General features: G+C 55.8%; 1 protein-coding gene across 1 annotated transcript; it reads left to right on the top strand.

Moving 5' to 3' along the window:
* Positions 1 to 647: 647 nt before the first annotated feature.
* TGME49_311210 (hypothetical protein) lies at positions 648 to 12498 on the top strand. The gene is made up of 9 exons (XM_002364322.2): positions 648 to 1711; positions 1992 to 3144; positions 3998 to 5877; positions 6498 to 6540; positions 7193 to 7908; positions 8442 to 8603; positions 9240 to 9306; positions 10283 to 10396; positions 10707 to 12498. The coding sequence occupies exons 1-9, from the start codon at positions 1325 to 1327 to the stop codon at positions 11639 to 11641; spliced, it is 5457 nt and encodes a 1818-aa protein (XP_002364363.1). The 5' UTR covers positions 648 to 1324; the 3' UTR covers positions 11642 to 12498.
* The last annotated feature ends 258 nt before the right edge of the window (positions 12499 to 12756 follow it).

Consider the following 12756-nt stretch of genomic DNA (forward strand, 5'->3'; position numbering starts at 1 on the left):
ATTGCCCTGCCGAGCTATATTTTGACCCTGCGGACAGTGCTTCCCTGTACCTCCTAAGGTCGATGTGTTTTCGTCCAAGAATGCGGCAAGTCGATAGTGTACCTCAGCCGCTTTTACAGCTCTGCTGCTAAACTCTGTTCGATTAGACCCTCAGTTCTCCGCCTATTCGCCGGTGGACTATGTCGCAAGAACACCGGAATCCTGTTCGCAGAAAGAGAAAGCGGCGTCTGTCTGTTTAATCTTCCCTGCATCATGGAAGTGAAAAGTATCGGCGCGGAGATGTTTTCCTCCTGTATGAAGTGGACTAAGACTCCCGAACTGATCATATAGAAGACGACAGTGCTGGAGAGACGCTCCTGCTCGAATAGGAACTCCTGTTTCTTAAAACGGCAAAGAGTAACCTTCAGCGAGACAGTGTTTATCGAAAGAAGTTAGCGTTTCGGCTGCATCCGAGAAATCCACGTTGCAGTTGTGCTTGACATGACCTCATCCTTCCGTGTGCATGCAGCCCTCTGACAGGCAGCTCCGTATCAGTCTCGGAGTTGAACATTACCGCCGATAGCGACGCTCTGTGGAGACTTTCGCCTGTCACTGTCTTGCCTTCCATTTTTGCTTCACCTTCTCAGGCAAAGTTGTGAGCAAAAGCAGCTGAAGCACGGGTGGGTTTTCACCGTTTCGTTTGCCGTGCCGTCGGCGCATGCGCTTGGGCACCCAGCGTGGTCGCAGATGAGAAAGATACGACATCGGTCACCTGTTTCTCTGCACCCTTCTTCGAGACTCGGAGCGTTTAAAAAAAAGGTCGAGATATGCATCTGCTTCCAGTTGACAAGTCTCCCTTGAAGCCGCGCGGAGCCCGCCGTCAAAAGACAGGTTCCGTGAGCATCCTCCTGTTGGTTTTCCCGATGGTGGAGAACTCTGAAGCATCCTAAAATGCGAGATCCACATGAATCGGTGATTTTCTCACTTTTATACCTTGAAGTTATCGGGGTAGGCAATTGGGATACGTAGCTGTTTCAGATTCTGGTTGCCGGCTCGCTGTGCGGGTCTGTGACGTGGTCACCACACTGTGGCAGCGGCGCCGAACTTTCTGTCGTTTTTCTCTCTTTCGATTGATTCTTTTCCACTGTTGCCACCTCCCGGAACTTTTTTCCCAGTCTGTCTCGCAGAATTCGGGAGAAAACACGGAAGCGCTCCCGGGTACGCGCAGCCCAAGCAGCTGCATGGCAGGCAGAAAGGACGGACGAAACGGAGGCGGGGTCCGTTAAGTCTGTTCGTGTGTTTGCCTGTCCGTCTGTCGCGTCTTTTTCAAGAGATTTCCGGAACCATGGGGAGTTTTCCATGTGGTTCTTCCCCGGAAGGGGTTCCTCCGCCTGCCACCACCGTCTGCATGCGGCGGCCGCGACGCCGCAGTCTGCTTTCCGGCTTGACTGCCCTCGCGCTCCTTTTCCAATCTCTGTCTTCACTCTATGTTGCTTTTCGGTCCCCTCTTTGCGCCTCGGTATTCTCTACGCCTTCGTTGTCCATTGTTTATGTTTCTCGCGACCCCAAAATTTCTGCGAGTTCCCCGACCGCACGGTCTGCCCTGTCCTGGCCCTTTTCTTTTCTCGGCGTCGAGGCGTCGCTCAACCTCCATCCTTCTGTTTCAGACTATGTCATCGCCGCTGTTCGAGATCGCTTGATGGTCGACCACGATCAGCTTCTCCCTAAGAGAGTACGTTTTCCCGCTGGAAACTATCCCGCGCAAAAGGCTGTACAGGTGTTGCCTCACTTTTTCTGTGCTCATCAGACGGTTCGTACGGCAGGGATATCTACCCACGCGCCTCTCTCCCATCTGCTGGGCTTCGCCTGATGGACTCCCCGTCCCCCGCGAGGCCCCCCTCTCGCCTGTGATACTTCTTGGTGAATGTCCGACGACAGGGACTCTGTCCAGCGGCTTCCGAGTTCCCCACCCAAACCAACACGTGTTTTCAGTCTTCACTGTGTGTTTTCAGGTGGCGTTGCCTGTCTGCGACTCTTTGTCCGGACCTGTATGTCCACATCTGTCTGCTCCTCGGGTCGTTCGCCTCAGTCCTCCGCTCGGCTCTCCCCAGCTTCCAGACTCCGCCGGGAGTTCCGGAGACTCGGTCTTCGTTGCCGCACCCTCGACGTCGCCTGCGGGAGAGGCTTCTCCTCAGAATCCGGATTTCTACTACGCCTACGTCCACCGCTTCCCCGTCCTTCTGTTTGCCTCTTCCCCGAGCTTTCCGTCCCCCCTGCCGCCACGGCCGTTGTCTGCATCTCCAGGCTCCGACACTGCGCCGAAGAACGACGCTCTGCCTCGCCCCGGTGCCGCTTCGTCCGTTGCCTCCTCCCTTTCGTCTCTGACCGCCTCGTTCCTCTCCTTCGTCTCCTCGCTGTTCTCCGAGGAGTCCTCCGCCTCGGCTGCTGCTGCTGCTCCCGAGCCCCTGGACGAAACGCATGCAGCGCGCGCGCCGGTCGAGCCTGCCTCCGCAGTGGTCGACTGGCGATTCTCCTTCATTGCTCGCGAGCGGCCAGAGTTCTCTTCGCGGGCTTCGAAGCACCATCCAGAGCGCGTCTACTCGACGCGCGGCGCGTTCCTCGAAAACGCAGTCGGGGATGTCTCGTCGTCTTCCACTGTTTCCGAGGCGATCGCCTCAGCCATCGGGCAAATCGGCTTGGGCCGCAAAGCTCTCGACGATATCTGGCTCACCGCGCCTCTCGGGTCGTTTCCTCCGGAACGCGCGCTTTCTTCCAGGTCTCACGCCTCGAATATCCTCGCACACTCCAGCTCGAGCGGTCGTCTTTCGCATGTCCGCGACGCTGAGCTGGGCGGGAGTTTTGCCTTCCCGGACTCTGCGCGAGATCCGCAGCGCTTCGTGTGCTTCACAAAGAAGCGCGGACGCCATGACCACAGTGCATGCGCCCTGGCCTCGGAGTTCCCCGAACTCCCGGCCTCGCTCGTCCCGACCGTCGAGCCTTTCCCTCGCAGCTGGATCGCCACCAGCCACCTTCTGACTTTTGAAAAGTCCACGGCTCCCTTTGCGCAGCCTTTTCTCGAAAGCGATTTCGACGCGGGACTGCCCACGGACGCTGAGACGCGTTGGGAAGGCCTCTGGGAGGTCTTGCCTGTCTCCTTCGAGGAAGGTAGGCGCCGCTGCCTCGTTTCGACCGAATCGATCTGGGGTCTGTGGCACAAAGGAGAGGCCCACTCTTTCGCTTTCTAGCTGACTCGTTTGCTGGTTTCAGACAAGTCGACGTTGGCTAGCTGTAGGAATGCATGTCTCTGTATCTCCTCGTTCGGGAGTTTGGAAGTCGCCGCGTCTTCGTTATCTTCCTTTTCGAACTCGCTGCTTTGCTCGTTCTAGAGAAAGGAGTTGAAGTTTGTGAAGTCGTGTCTGTGCCTCTAGGTTTGACGAGTGTGAGCCGAAGGCATTCTTTGTTCGTCTCTCCTTCCTCGCATGTTCGCTTCGTTGAGAGCAGTTTCAGCTGTCGTTCAGGAACCTGTGCGGTGTCTGTGCTTTTGAGTGGATGAGGAAGCCACAAAAAGCAGTCTCTCCCTTTTCTCTCTCGCTTGAACACAGAGATCACACAGTCCAAACCCGTTCTCTTTCGCAGCTCCTTGGTCCTGGTGTGCGCTCGTTCGCCGGCTGGGTGCCTCCTGCGGCCACCACCGCGCCTGGCCTCTCTGCGGCCGCCGGGTGTGCGACGTCGCAAAACGCGTCGAGGCGACGGTTCAGGCGCAGGACGCGGGAAGGCTGGGGAGACCCTCGAGCTGTGTCTTGCGTGGTGTCCTAGAAAAGGCAGACAGGGCCTCGCTTTGCTTCCGCGATTCGAACGTGGATCGACATGCGAACGGGCGAGAAACGGAACAGATACAAAGTGACTTGTCGAGGCGTGGAGCGCGGTCCTAAAGCCTCGTTGTGCATCTGTGTTGAACACAACGCGCGCGCGTTGCATCTTTGTCGGATCTCTGTGCGACCGTGTTCACTTTTTCCAGAGTCCTCGAGTTCGCAAGTACACCCTCCAGGCGGGCAGCCACCGCGCGCGGCGTCTCCAGACTGGCGAGACGTCGGCGGATCTCCAGCGACGATTCCGTCTTCCCCGCCGCGCTTCTACGGACGAGGCGACCCCACGCTTCTTGAGGAAGGGGGATCCTCGACAGCTCGAACGGACGCGATCCCTCACGGCAGCTTCTCCTCTCCTCCTTCGCCCTCTTTGTCTTCTTCTTTACCACTTCCGCGTCGCCGTCGGCCGCCGCAGGCCTTCTCGACCGTCGCAGTCTTGTCCACTGGAGAAGGGATGTTCGAGCATGGGACCTCTTTTGTGGTTTCCTCGATTTGGGCGAAGGCGCTGCGGAACGGGTCTGAGTCGCTGGCGCTCCGGCGGCTGTTGCCGCGAGTCGCGTTCGTCGTCTCTGGTCTCCACGAAGGCAAGGAAGTTTTCTCTGCGCAGATTCCCTTAGCGTTTCTGGCCTCGCGGACGGATCTCGCGCTGCCGCTCGCGGAAGGCGCCTCGCCGCCGCCCGCCGAGTCGGAAGAGCTCGCCTTCGTGAATCTTCTGGATTTCCTTCCCTTCTCAGAGACGCCGTGGACGCGCGTCGACTCGCTCAAGTTCCGCTACGTCTTGAAACCCCCGACATTCAGCGTCTCAGAGAGGCCTTCCGACCGAGGCTTGCCTGCGCCTCGCGCGCACACATCGCCCTCGTCTCCAGCGGGAAGTCTGGAGCCGCTCCTTGCCTCCACCGTGTCTCAGCTCGCCTACAAAGTGGGGATTGGAGGCCTCGTGTTGCATGTAGCCCAGAGAAGCAGCGGCATGCGAACGGTGTACTACGTGGACAGAAGAAGTCCGGAGGGGGTCGCTTTGCTGCGGGTCTTCGAAGAGAAAGAGAAACCACACGCGGAGCCCAGTGGTAACAGAGAGAGCAGAGGCGGCCGAGTAGGGAAGGAAGAGAACTCAACGGCCGAATCGACAGAGCAGGGACAGGTCGATTCATCCTCGCTGCTCCTCGGAGACAGCGGAGGAGAGACGGCTCTGCGTGGAGTGGGCGAAGATGGAGGTGGAGCCACGGCGGGAGGGGAGGCAGGAGGACGAAAAGGCGAGAGGAGAAACCTCGCGGGGAATGCGGAGAGAGAGGTGAACTTTCCTGCTCGCACTGCGCGAAACAAGTTAACTCGCGAGAAAATCAAGAGAGCGATCCGGAACGTCGTGCTCGACGTCTTGAGAAACGCGGTCGACCCCAAGGTGTACAGACGGGTGCTGAGTGCCATGCCTCCGCTGTCTCCGCAAGTATCGCGGAAACTCGAGCCTCTGAAGACGCTCGCGGCAAGGCTGCCTTTCGCCCTCGGGACGGGAGAAGACGAAGACGAAGCTGAAGACGGCCTCCTCTACGCAGCGGTTCTGCGGACGCACGGCGACGGATCTGGAGAGTTTCTTTGGCACCAGGTCGGAGACAGCTCATCTGGAGCAGCTGCGCTCGCCGACGAAGCGCGCAGACAAAGCCGCGAGGCGCGAGAAAGAAACGCGGAACTCCAGACAGACAAGGAAGAGGGCAGAAATGGCGAGAGCGAACGGCCGCAGACTGAGAAGGAGAAGGCAGAGAAGATGACGAGCGAAAAAGAGAAGGACGTCCGTTTGTTCAGGGTCGGAGGTGATTCGGGGAAAGTCGTGTTGACTGCAGGATTAAACTCGAGTGTGGGGACGACGGGAGGCAGCAACCGCCGCCTTCCCTTAGCGAAATATGACAATTTAAACAACTCTCTGGTCGACCTCCGCCTCCCCGCCAGAAGCGTCGGGGTGTACATACAGGAAGTCCCCGTCGAGGCGCCGCTCCTCTCCTTCAACGAGGCCGATGGCCTCGACCTCATCCTCTGGAGAAGAGTAAGTGTGAGAGGACTGGACAAAATCCGAAACTTTGAAGAAAGGAAACGCCAGTCGCCAGTCCAGTTCAGAGAATCGCAGCCTCCCAACACTTGCCAAGAGCATCATGCTTCACTTCTGTGGAGTCGCCTACGTAGTTGTCTATATATATGTATATATATACTTTTATATATAGTATACACACATCTGCAGATATACTGTATGTATTTGTACGGCGTGTGGATGCGTTTCATAAATGGGTATATTCAAAATTAAGAAGAACGTTTCACAGAGGAGTGGGTGAAATACAGGGAAGTTGGGGTGTTGTGATTGAAGGCATGCTCGATGCCCGGCGTAGCTGAAGCTTCAGCGAAAAGGTCGCTGAAGGGATACGTTGGAAAGCGTGTTTTTCCTCCTTTCTCGTTCAGGAAGATGTCGTTTTTTCTCTTTTGCCACTCGCCTTTTTTCTCTGGACTCTTTGCGTCTGTCGGCCAGTCGCCGCTGCGGACACCCGAGACAGTTTGCTGAAGTATCGCCCGCCGTCTTGTGTGTGGGAGTTTTTCGTCTGGAACCCCGTTCGTTTTCTTTGCTCTCCTGGGTGGACACACATCTCTTTGTTTCTGTCTCCTTTTATTCTGCAGGTCGGCTTCGACACCGAGGGGAAATACAGAGACGCAGCAGCAAGTGAGATGCTTTTCAAAGCGTGTCTTGATCTTTTTCACATGCATGGTTTCTAGCAAATCAACCGAGGTCGGTAGGAGGTCCACTGTACGCTGTACGTATAATATAGCCGCCTCTCGAGGAAGAGCACTCTTGTCTTCGTGTCGTCCGTTTGTCCCTAGTCGTTGCCGCCTCTCGATTCTTCTCTGTAGACTGCAGAGCTCGTGAAACTGCCTCGTTCTGATGTCGGCGGTGTCTTCAAAAGGCCAGTCTATGTCGCGGGCGTCGAGCTGTTTTCTGCTCTCACGCTCGTGTGCCTCTCGTCTCTGCTTTTCTTTGCCTTCGACGCGACACTCCAAGCCTTTTTCGCCGTGATCATGGTGCAGCTCAAGACTGTCGAGTTGTGAACAGACAGATGGCTGTTCGTAAAGTCGAGAGCAGCGCTCCTGAGCTACAGCCTACGATCTGTTGACGGTTAAAAAAAACCTCAGTTGTTCTCCGACACGAGACAACTGCGCCAGGGACCTTGGAATTCTTCGCTTTCCCCCTCCTTCTCGCGGTGTGTCTGTTCTCGCCGGCGGAGAGGGGACTCATGCAGTTCTAGTGAAAAACTCCCCACAGAGAAGCAGCCGCTGATCTTCACTGCCTGCCTCCTGTGTTTGCTGTGTCCGTACAGACGTTCGGGGCTCTCTCTTCGCCGATGTCAAGAACGCCGTGTCGCAGGTTCTTGAGTCTCTGGGTGGGAAGAGCAAACAGGCTCCTCGCGCAGCCCCGGACTCGCATTCGAAGACGCCTCTCAAGCCAGAGAAGGGAGACAAAGAAAGCGAGAGGGAAAGCAAAACAGACAGTGGCGAGGCCCGCGAAACGGAAAGCAAAGCCGAAGGTGGACAGGGGGAGACGATGTCGCCGGGGTCTGTTAATGGAGTTATCGACACGATTCTTTCTCTTTACGCGAGCCTCAACGAGGGCATTACAGAGTTGGAACAGACCGCGGCGCTCGCGTCCCTGCCTCCTGCTTCGGCTTCCTCGGCGCCGGCTCTGAACTCAGAAGAAAAGCGAGAAGAAGACGAGGATCGAGTCCCGAGAGACAGCGTGCCACCTGGTGTCTCCGAAACGAAACCTGGGTCGCCGCCGCTTTCTCCCGCAGGCTCCACGACAACGCATGCAAACGCCAGCGTTGTCCGACAACCGCAAACTCAGGCGGCTTCTGCTCGTCAGGGAAGCGGCATCGCTCCGTCGACTTCTGGTCCAGAGCGTGGGCTTGCCTCTTTGCTGGATCTTCTGTCTCCTCTGGAGGGAGATTTGCGCGCTGAGGGAAGCGTTCCCAGTCAAATCCCTTCAACTCCTGCAGCCGGTACAAACGCAGCAGCTGCTGCACACAGACACCCTCGGGTACGCGTTCGACATGCATGTGAAGAGAGAAGAAGAGACGATTGGTTCGTGAAACCAAATTTTGTGGTCGACGTCCTGACAGCTGCGGAGGAATCAGGCAAAGGGGAAGAGAAGAGCAGAGAGGAGTCGCGTGACTTCCGCTGTTATCCGAGTTAATTAGAAATTCGCACCTTCTTTCGTATTCGGTCCGTAGACAGAAGCTCTGCTGCGGGACAGCCAGAGGGAGGGTGAAGAGAGGCGACAAGACGGTGAAGGGGGGGGTCGCAATGAGCATTCTGGTGACAGAGAGACAGTGGGAACGAGAGAGGCGTGAGGAGCGATAACAGAGGAGAGAGGAAAGAGATCACATGTAGAGCCGAGGAAACAACAGACAAGAAAGTGAGAGAAAAGAGACGAGAACGAACGTCGTTGTATGGAGGTTCAGTGGGAATGCCACGCGTTGGTTTTCACCGTGTTCTGTGGATTCTGTGTCTCAGTGGAAAGATTGTCTCTTCTGATTAAAAGGCGCTCCTTGTTATGTTTTCTTCTGTCAGCCGAGATCCCCAGACGTACCCGTGCCTCTGACGCGGGGTCACAGCGAACAAGCAGGTGCAGACGGTACTTTTCCAGAAGTTTACTCCTTTTCCTTGTCGGATTTGTTGAACAAGGCGACGAAGCCGAAGTCCAGCGAAACCAGTCAGAAAGACGACAAGGGGGTAGGTCGCAAAGAAAAAGATAGAACTCAGAGAAAGGAAGGAGCGAGCGTCGATTCGACGCTCCTTATCGGGAGCAGCAGGGAGGTCCGGAGACACCTCTAAGGAGAACGGAGCAGGCGATGGAAGCAGAAGATGAGGAGCTGCACGTGACGAGAATTCAGGAAATGGCAAATCGAAAAAGGCGTACTTCTCTCCCTGGTGCCGGTTTCGGCGCGTGTCAAAGAGGGAGCCAAAGGAGGCAATTTTCTTCTTGAAAAGAAAGACCCACTTAGCGACCGTTTTACTCCTGTGTCTTCCAGCACTCAGAAGTGTGTGTACACCTGAATGTACGCGCGTGCATGCGCAGCTAGCTGCCAGTGGCAGTGTATGTACACCCGAGTCACAACAGCCGCGAACGCGGGAAGAGGAAAGACCGCAGATCGAGAGCGTCTCGATTCGCCGTTCGCTTCGTCTCCGTCGGTCCTCTAGACCAAATATGCTGTTGAATCTATGGAATCTGTTTTCCGTTCTCTCTGTGCACATCATTCGGGGGTAGCTCTGTCTTTGTTGAATCTTTCCTGATGCCGCATGCGTCGGCCGCTCTCGAGGCTTCTGATTCCTGGGATCAGCTGTTGTTCTGTGTGGTTGTCTCTGTAGACAACAAAAGAGGACGCCTTGACGGAGAAGGAGAAGGAGAAGAAGGAGGGAAGCACAAGCGGCAAAGGTAGGCTGTTTCGGCGGGGTCTTTCCTTCACAGATACAACGACAAGAGGCCTTGAGTCCCGAAACTTGACGCGTTTCTTGTCAGGTGAATCAACAGACACAACGCGGGGACAGGAGAATGCAGCAGAGGCGCGGAGAGCAGCATGCAGTTCCCACAGGAGGTGTCCGGTTCTCTCCGACAGCGTGTAATTGAGGACGTCAAAACGATTTGCTCTGTTGGGGTGTCTTCTTCGGAGAAAGCACCTTTGTCTTGATTTAGAGCGTCCGTCTTGGGAACCGTGGTGACCTTCCTTCCCCTTCCTTTGCGTCGCCCCCGTCCGTCGCTAGCTATTAAAATGGTCGATGTTATTCACAAAAAGAGCTTGCGTCTCTACCGCACCGACCCCGTGTTCACACGACTACAAAGTAACAGCGGGGCCGTGCATTGCAGTTGTCCCGTTGCAAGTAGGAACTGTCTGTCCGCGAGACGATCTCTGGAGTCATGTTGAATTTCCTTCCACTCTTTCAAATGCGAGCAAACAATATCCGCCCAAGCCGCTCAAGGGAGTCATCACTTTGTGTGTCGAAGGCTGCTTTCGTTCTCGGTACAAGACACTCTCGAGCTCGGTCGTGGATTGGCACTGCCAGAGCGAGGCAGATGGGGTCGCCGAAAAGAGATGTCGCGGTCCAGAAGTGTGAATACCGGCAAATAGGTTTCCGGGATTTACCTCCGACCCAAAGAGGTCTGAAAGTGTCGCAAGCGTGAAACGCGCGCTTCTGGCTTCGTGCACAGGGTGAAGCTTCCTTCTTCGAATGTTAGGGTTTCTCAGCGTCGCGCGACAAAGCCTGTCTTTTTCGGGGTGCTTCCTCGCACTTCTCTCATTTCTTCGTCGCAAATACCAGGGAGAGACGAAAACTGTGCACAACGCATTTTTTCGTTTTCCGCCTCTCTGTGTCTTTTCTGCACACCTCGCTCTTTGTTTCCCTCGTTTATTCAGGTGCGAAAGAACAGCCGTTTGCTATGGGGTTCGTTCTCGGCCCGGACAATCAACTACGCCCGCTGAATCTGGGCCAAGACGGGAGCAGTCTGTTGGGAGGCGTCGGCGCCACAAGTGAGGGCACTCCTTATTACCGGTGCATGCGTTGTCTCTGCCACCGGCTCGAGTGCTTGTGTTTCTGCAAGTTCGAGCTGCCCTCTCTCGTGAGAGTTTCGAAACCCCATGGGTGTGTCCTGTCTTTGTTTGCTAGCCAAATCCCGCTCGTTTCTTCTCTTTGGTTTAGCGTTTGAACCCCCCCCCCGTTCCTTGAGATCTCCACGTGTAGCCATGTTTCGTTCGGCTACCCTGTCGCTTCGTCGTCTCGTGGTGTCCTTCTCACGTTTTTCTGAATATCCTGTTTTTCTTGCATGTGGTTCCTTCTCAGATGAGTTTCGCGAGATGCTGCAGTCCGTGCTGAGGGACGTGAACATCCCTGAGATGGCTGCGAATCTTGCTCAGCAATTCGGCGGCGCGCAGGCACCTCGGGAGTTGAGTATTGCCCAAGCGGCCCAGGTGCTCGCGAGTCACTTGGAGAATCGCGAAGGGATTTCTGAGCAGACGGCGGGGCTTGGGAAGTTCGCCGCGATGTTCGCTTCTCAGATGGAGGCTGCAGGCAGTTCTTCAGACCCCAGCAAAGACGCAGACAAAGACGGAAAGCAAGCTGCAAACAAAGTTCCTTCGACTTCAACCAAGTCACCGCAGGTCAGCCTCTCGGCTATTAGTCGGGTCGCTCAACAGCTGGCTAGCGAACTGTTGAGCAAGCCACCTAGAGACTTGAAGCAGGACCGGCCGAAGGCGGAGGGGAGAAGGAAATCGGAGGAAAGGGCGATGTCGCAGGAAAAGAGTAAGAAGGACGGCGTCTCGGCGTCTTCCCCAGGAGAAGCGTTTGCGTTTTCGGGCGCTTTCTCGCCGGGACAAACGCCCGGTCCCGGCTCGGACGTGTCTCAGATCCAAGCAGTTTTCCAGGCGTTTCTCGGGAACGGCGACGCTCGGTCAAACACGCTGGCGGATCTCCTGACGCAGGCCCCGGCGCAAGGTAGCCAGGACGGCGCTGAATCTGCGGAAAATGGACGGTCTGGAAACTTCCAGTTTGCTCATCTCGCACAGGACGTGCTGGGACGAGTTGCGGAGCCTGGCGGTCCGCCGCTCCTCGACTTCTTGAATGGGGGCTCGCTGAACCTCAGCGACTTGTTTGGACAGTTGGGCCGGGCAAATGAGACAGACGAGGCGAAACGCAAAAGCAAATCTCATCCTAAGTACCGTTCTGCCAAGCAGAAGAGACACAAAATCCGCGAGACTGCGGAGGAACACGACGAATGACGACGAATGAACAGTCGAGGAAAGGCACGCGGCGGGCTGTGAGGAACAGGACTGTATTGGGGAACGATCACGTCTGGCAAGGTCCCCCGAAAAGAAAAAGGAGGAAGAAGGGGGACGGTTGAAAGGCCAGAACAGCCAGCGGCAAATCGATGGTGGGGAAGGAAGTTGCGAGAGGTGCAAGAGACAGACAAGCGCGACAACCGAGGGGCTGTGCTTTTTGGAAACCAGTTTTCAGCCGCTCTGACGCAAAGAAGTAAAGCTTCCGAGCACACGTTAATATTGGCAGGATAATGAAATCCAGCATTTCTGACTATCTTAAGCACGTCAGTGGGGTGGTGATGTACAGCTGTCGTTAAAAATTCGGTTGCCTAGATCTACCTGAAAAGAGATCTAAGAGACGAAAGGGGTTTGGAGAGGTTCCGTTGTCTTGGGTCCACCTGAGGTGCGGCGCAGAGTTGACGAATCGACGGCTGAATGCCGGCAGGGATACTCAGTAACTTTTCGTGTGATGAAACTTTTGTGGTATTGCTTGCGATCATGGATTTCTCTGGCGGGGAGGCATTCCGAAACAGGCGTTTCGAACTGCAGGTGTCGCCTCGCTTTTTTGAAGGGTGTCAGTCATAGTTTCGCTATTTCGAGGTCTCCGTATCTCTTTCGGTTGTTGTTAAAGATTAGCGGCGTTTCATTTGTGGAGCTGCTGAACAGCGGGCCGGCGGGCGTGTCGGGGATGCGATGCAATCGATGATATTCTTGATTTGGGTGCAGTCGGTGAACCGAGCTTCTTTATCAAGTCACGCCATTTCTGGTTCGCACATGATACACTTCGAGCATTCTCCACTAGAAGTCTCTACCCTGGTTTCGCCACTACAGAGTCTCGGGCTTTTTCCTCGTACTCTGAACCTCGCTCAAAAAGCCGCTGCACGCATTGCTTGAATGCAACACGCAGTCAGCCGGGAACTAGAAGATAGGAAGACGCACGGACAACGCTGGCAATGTTGCAGTTTCCGAAGCTCGCACACTCGCACGGGTAGGGAACCTATCCATGGATTGTCAAAATGGTTTTGAAGTAGATGTCTCGCCAACGTGTAAGATCTCTGGTTGAGACGTGCCAGGCA

The sequence above is a fragment of the Toxoplasma gondii genome, chromosome XI, assembly GCF_000006565.2.
Source record: "Toxoplasma gondii ME49 chromosome XI, whole genome shotgun sequence".
In the NCBI taxonomy this organism is placed as follows: domain Eukaryota; phylum Apicomplexa; class Conoidasida; order Eucoccidiorida; family Sarcocystidae; genus Toxoplasma; species Toxoplasma gondii.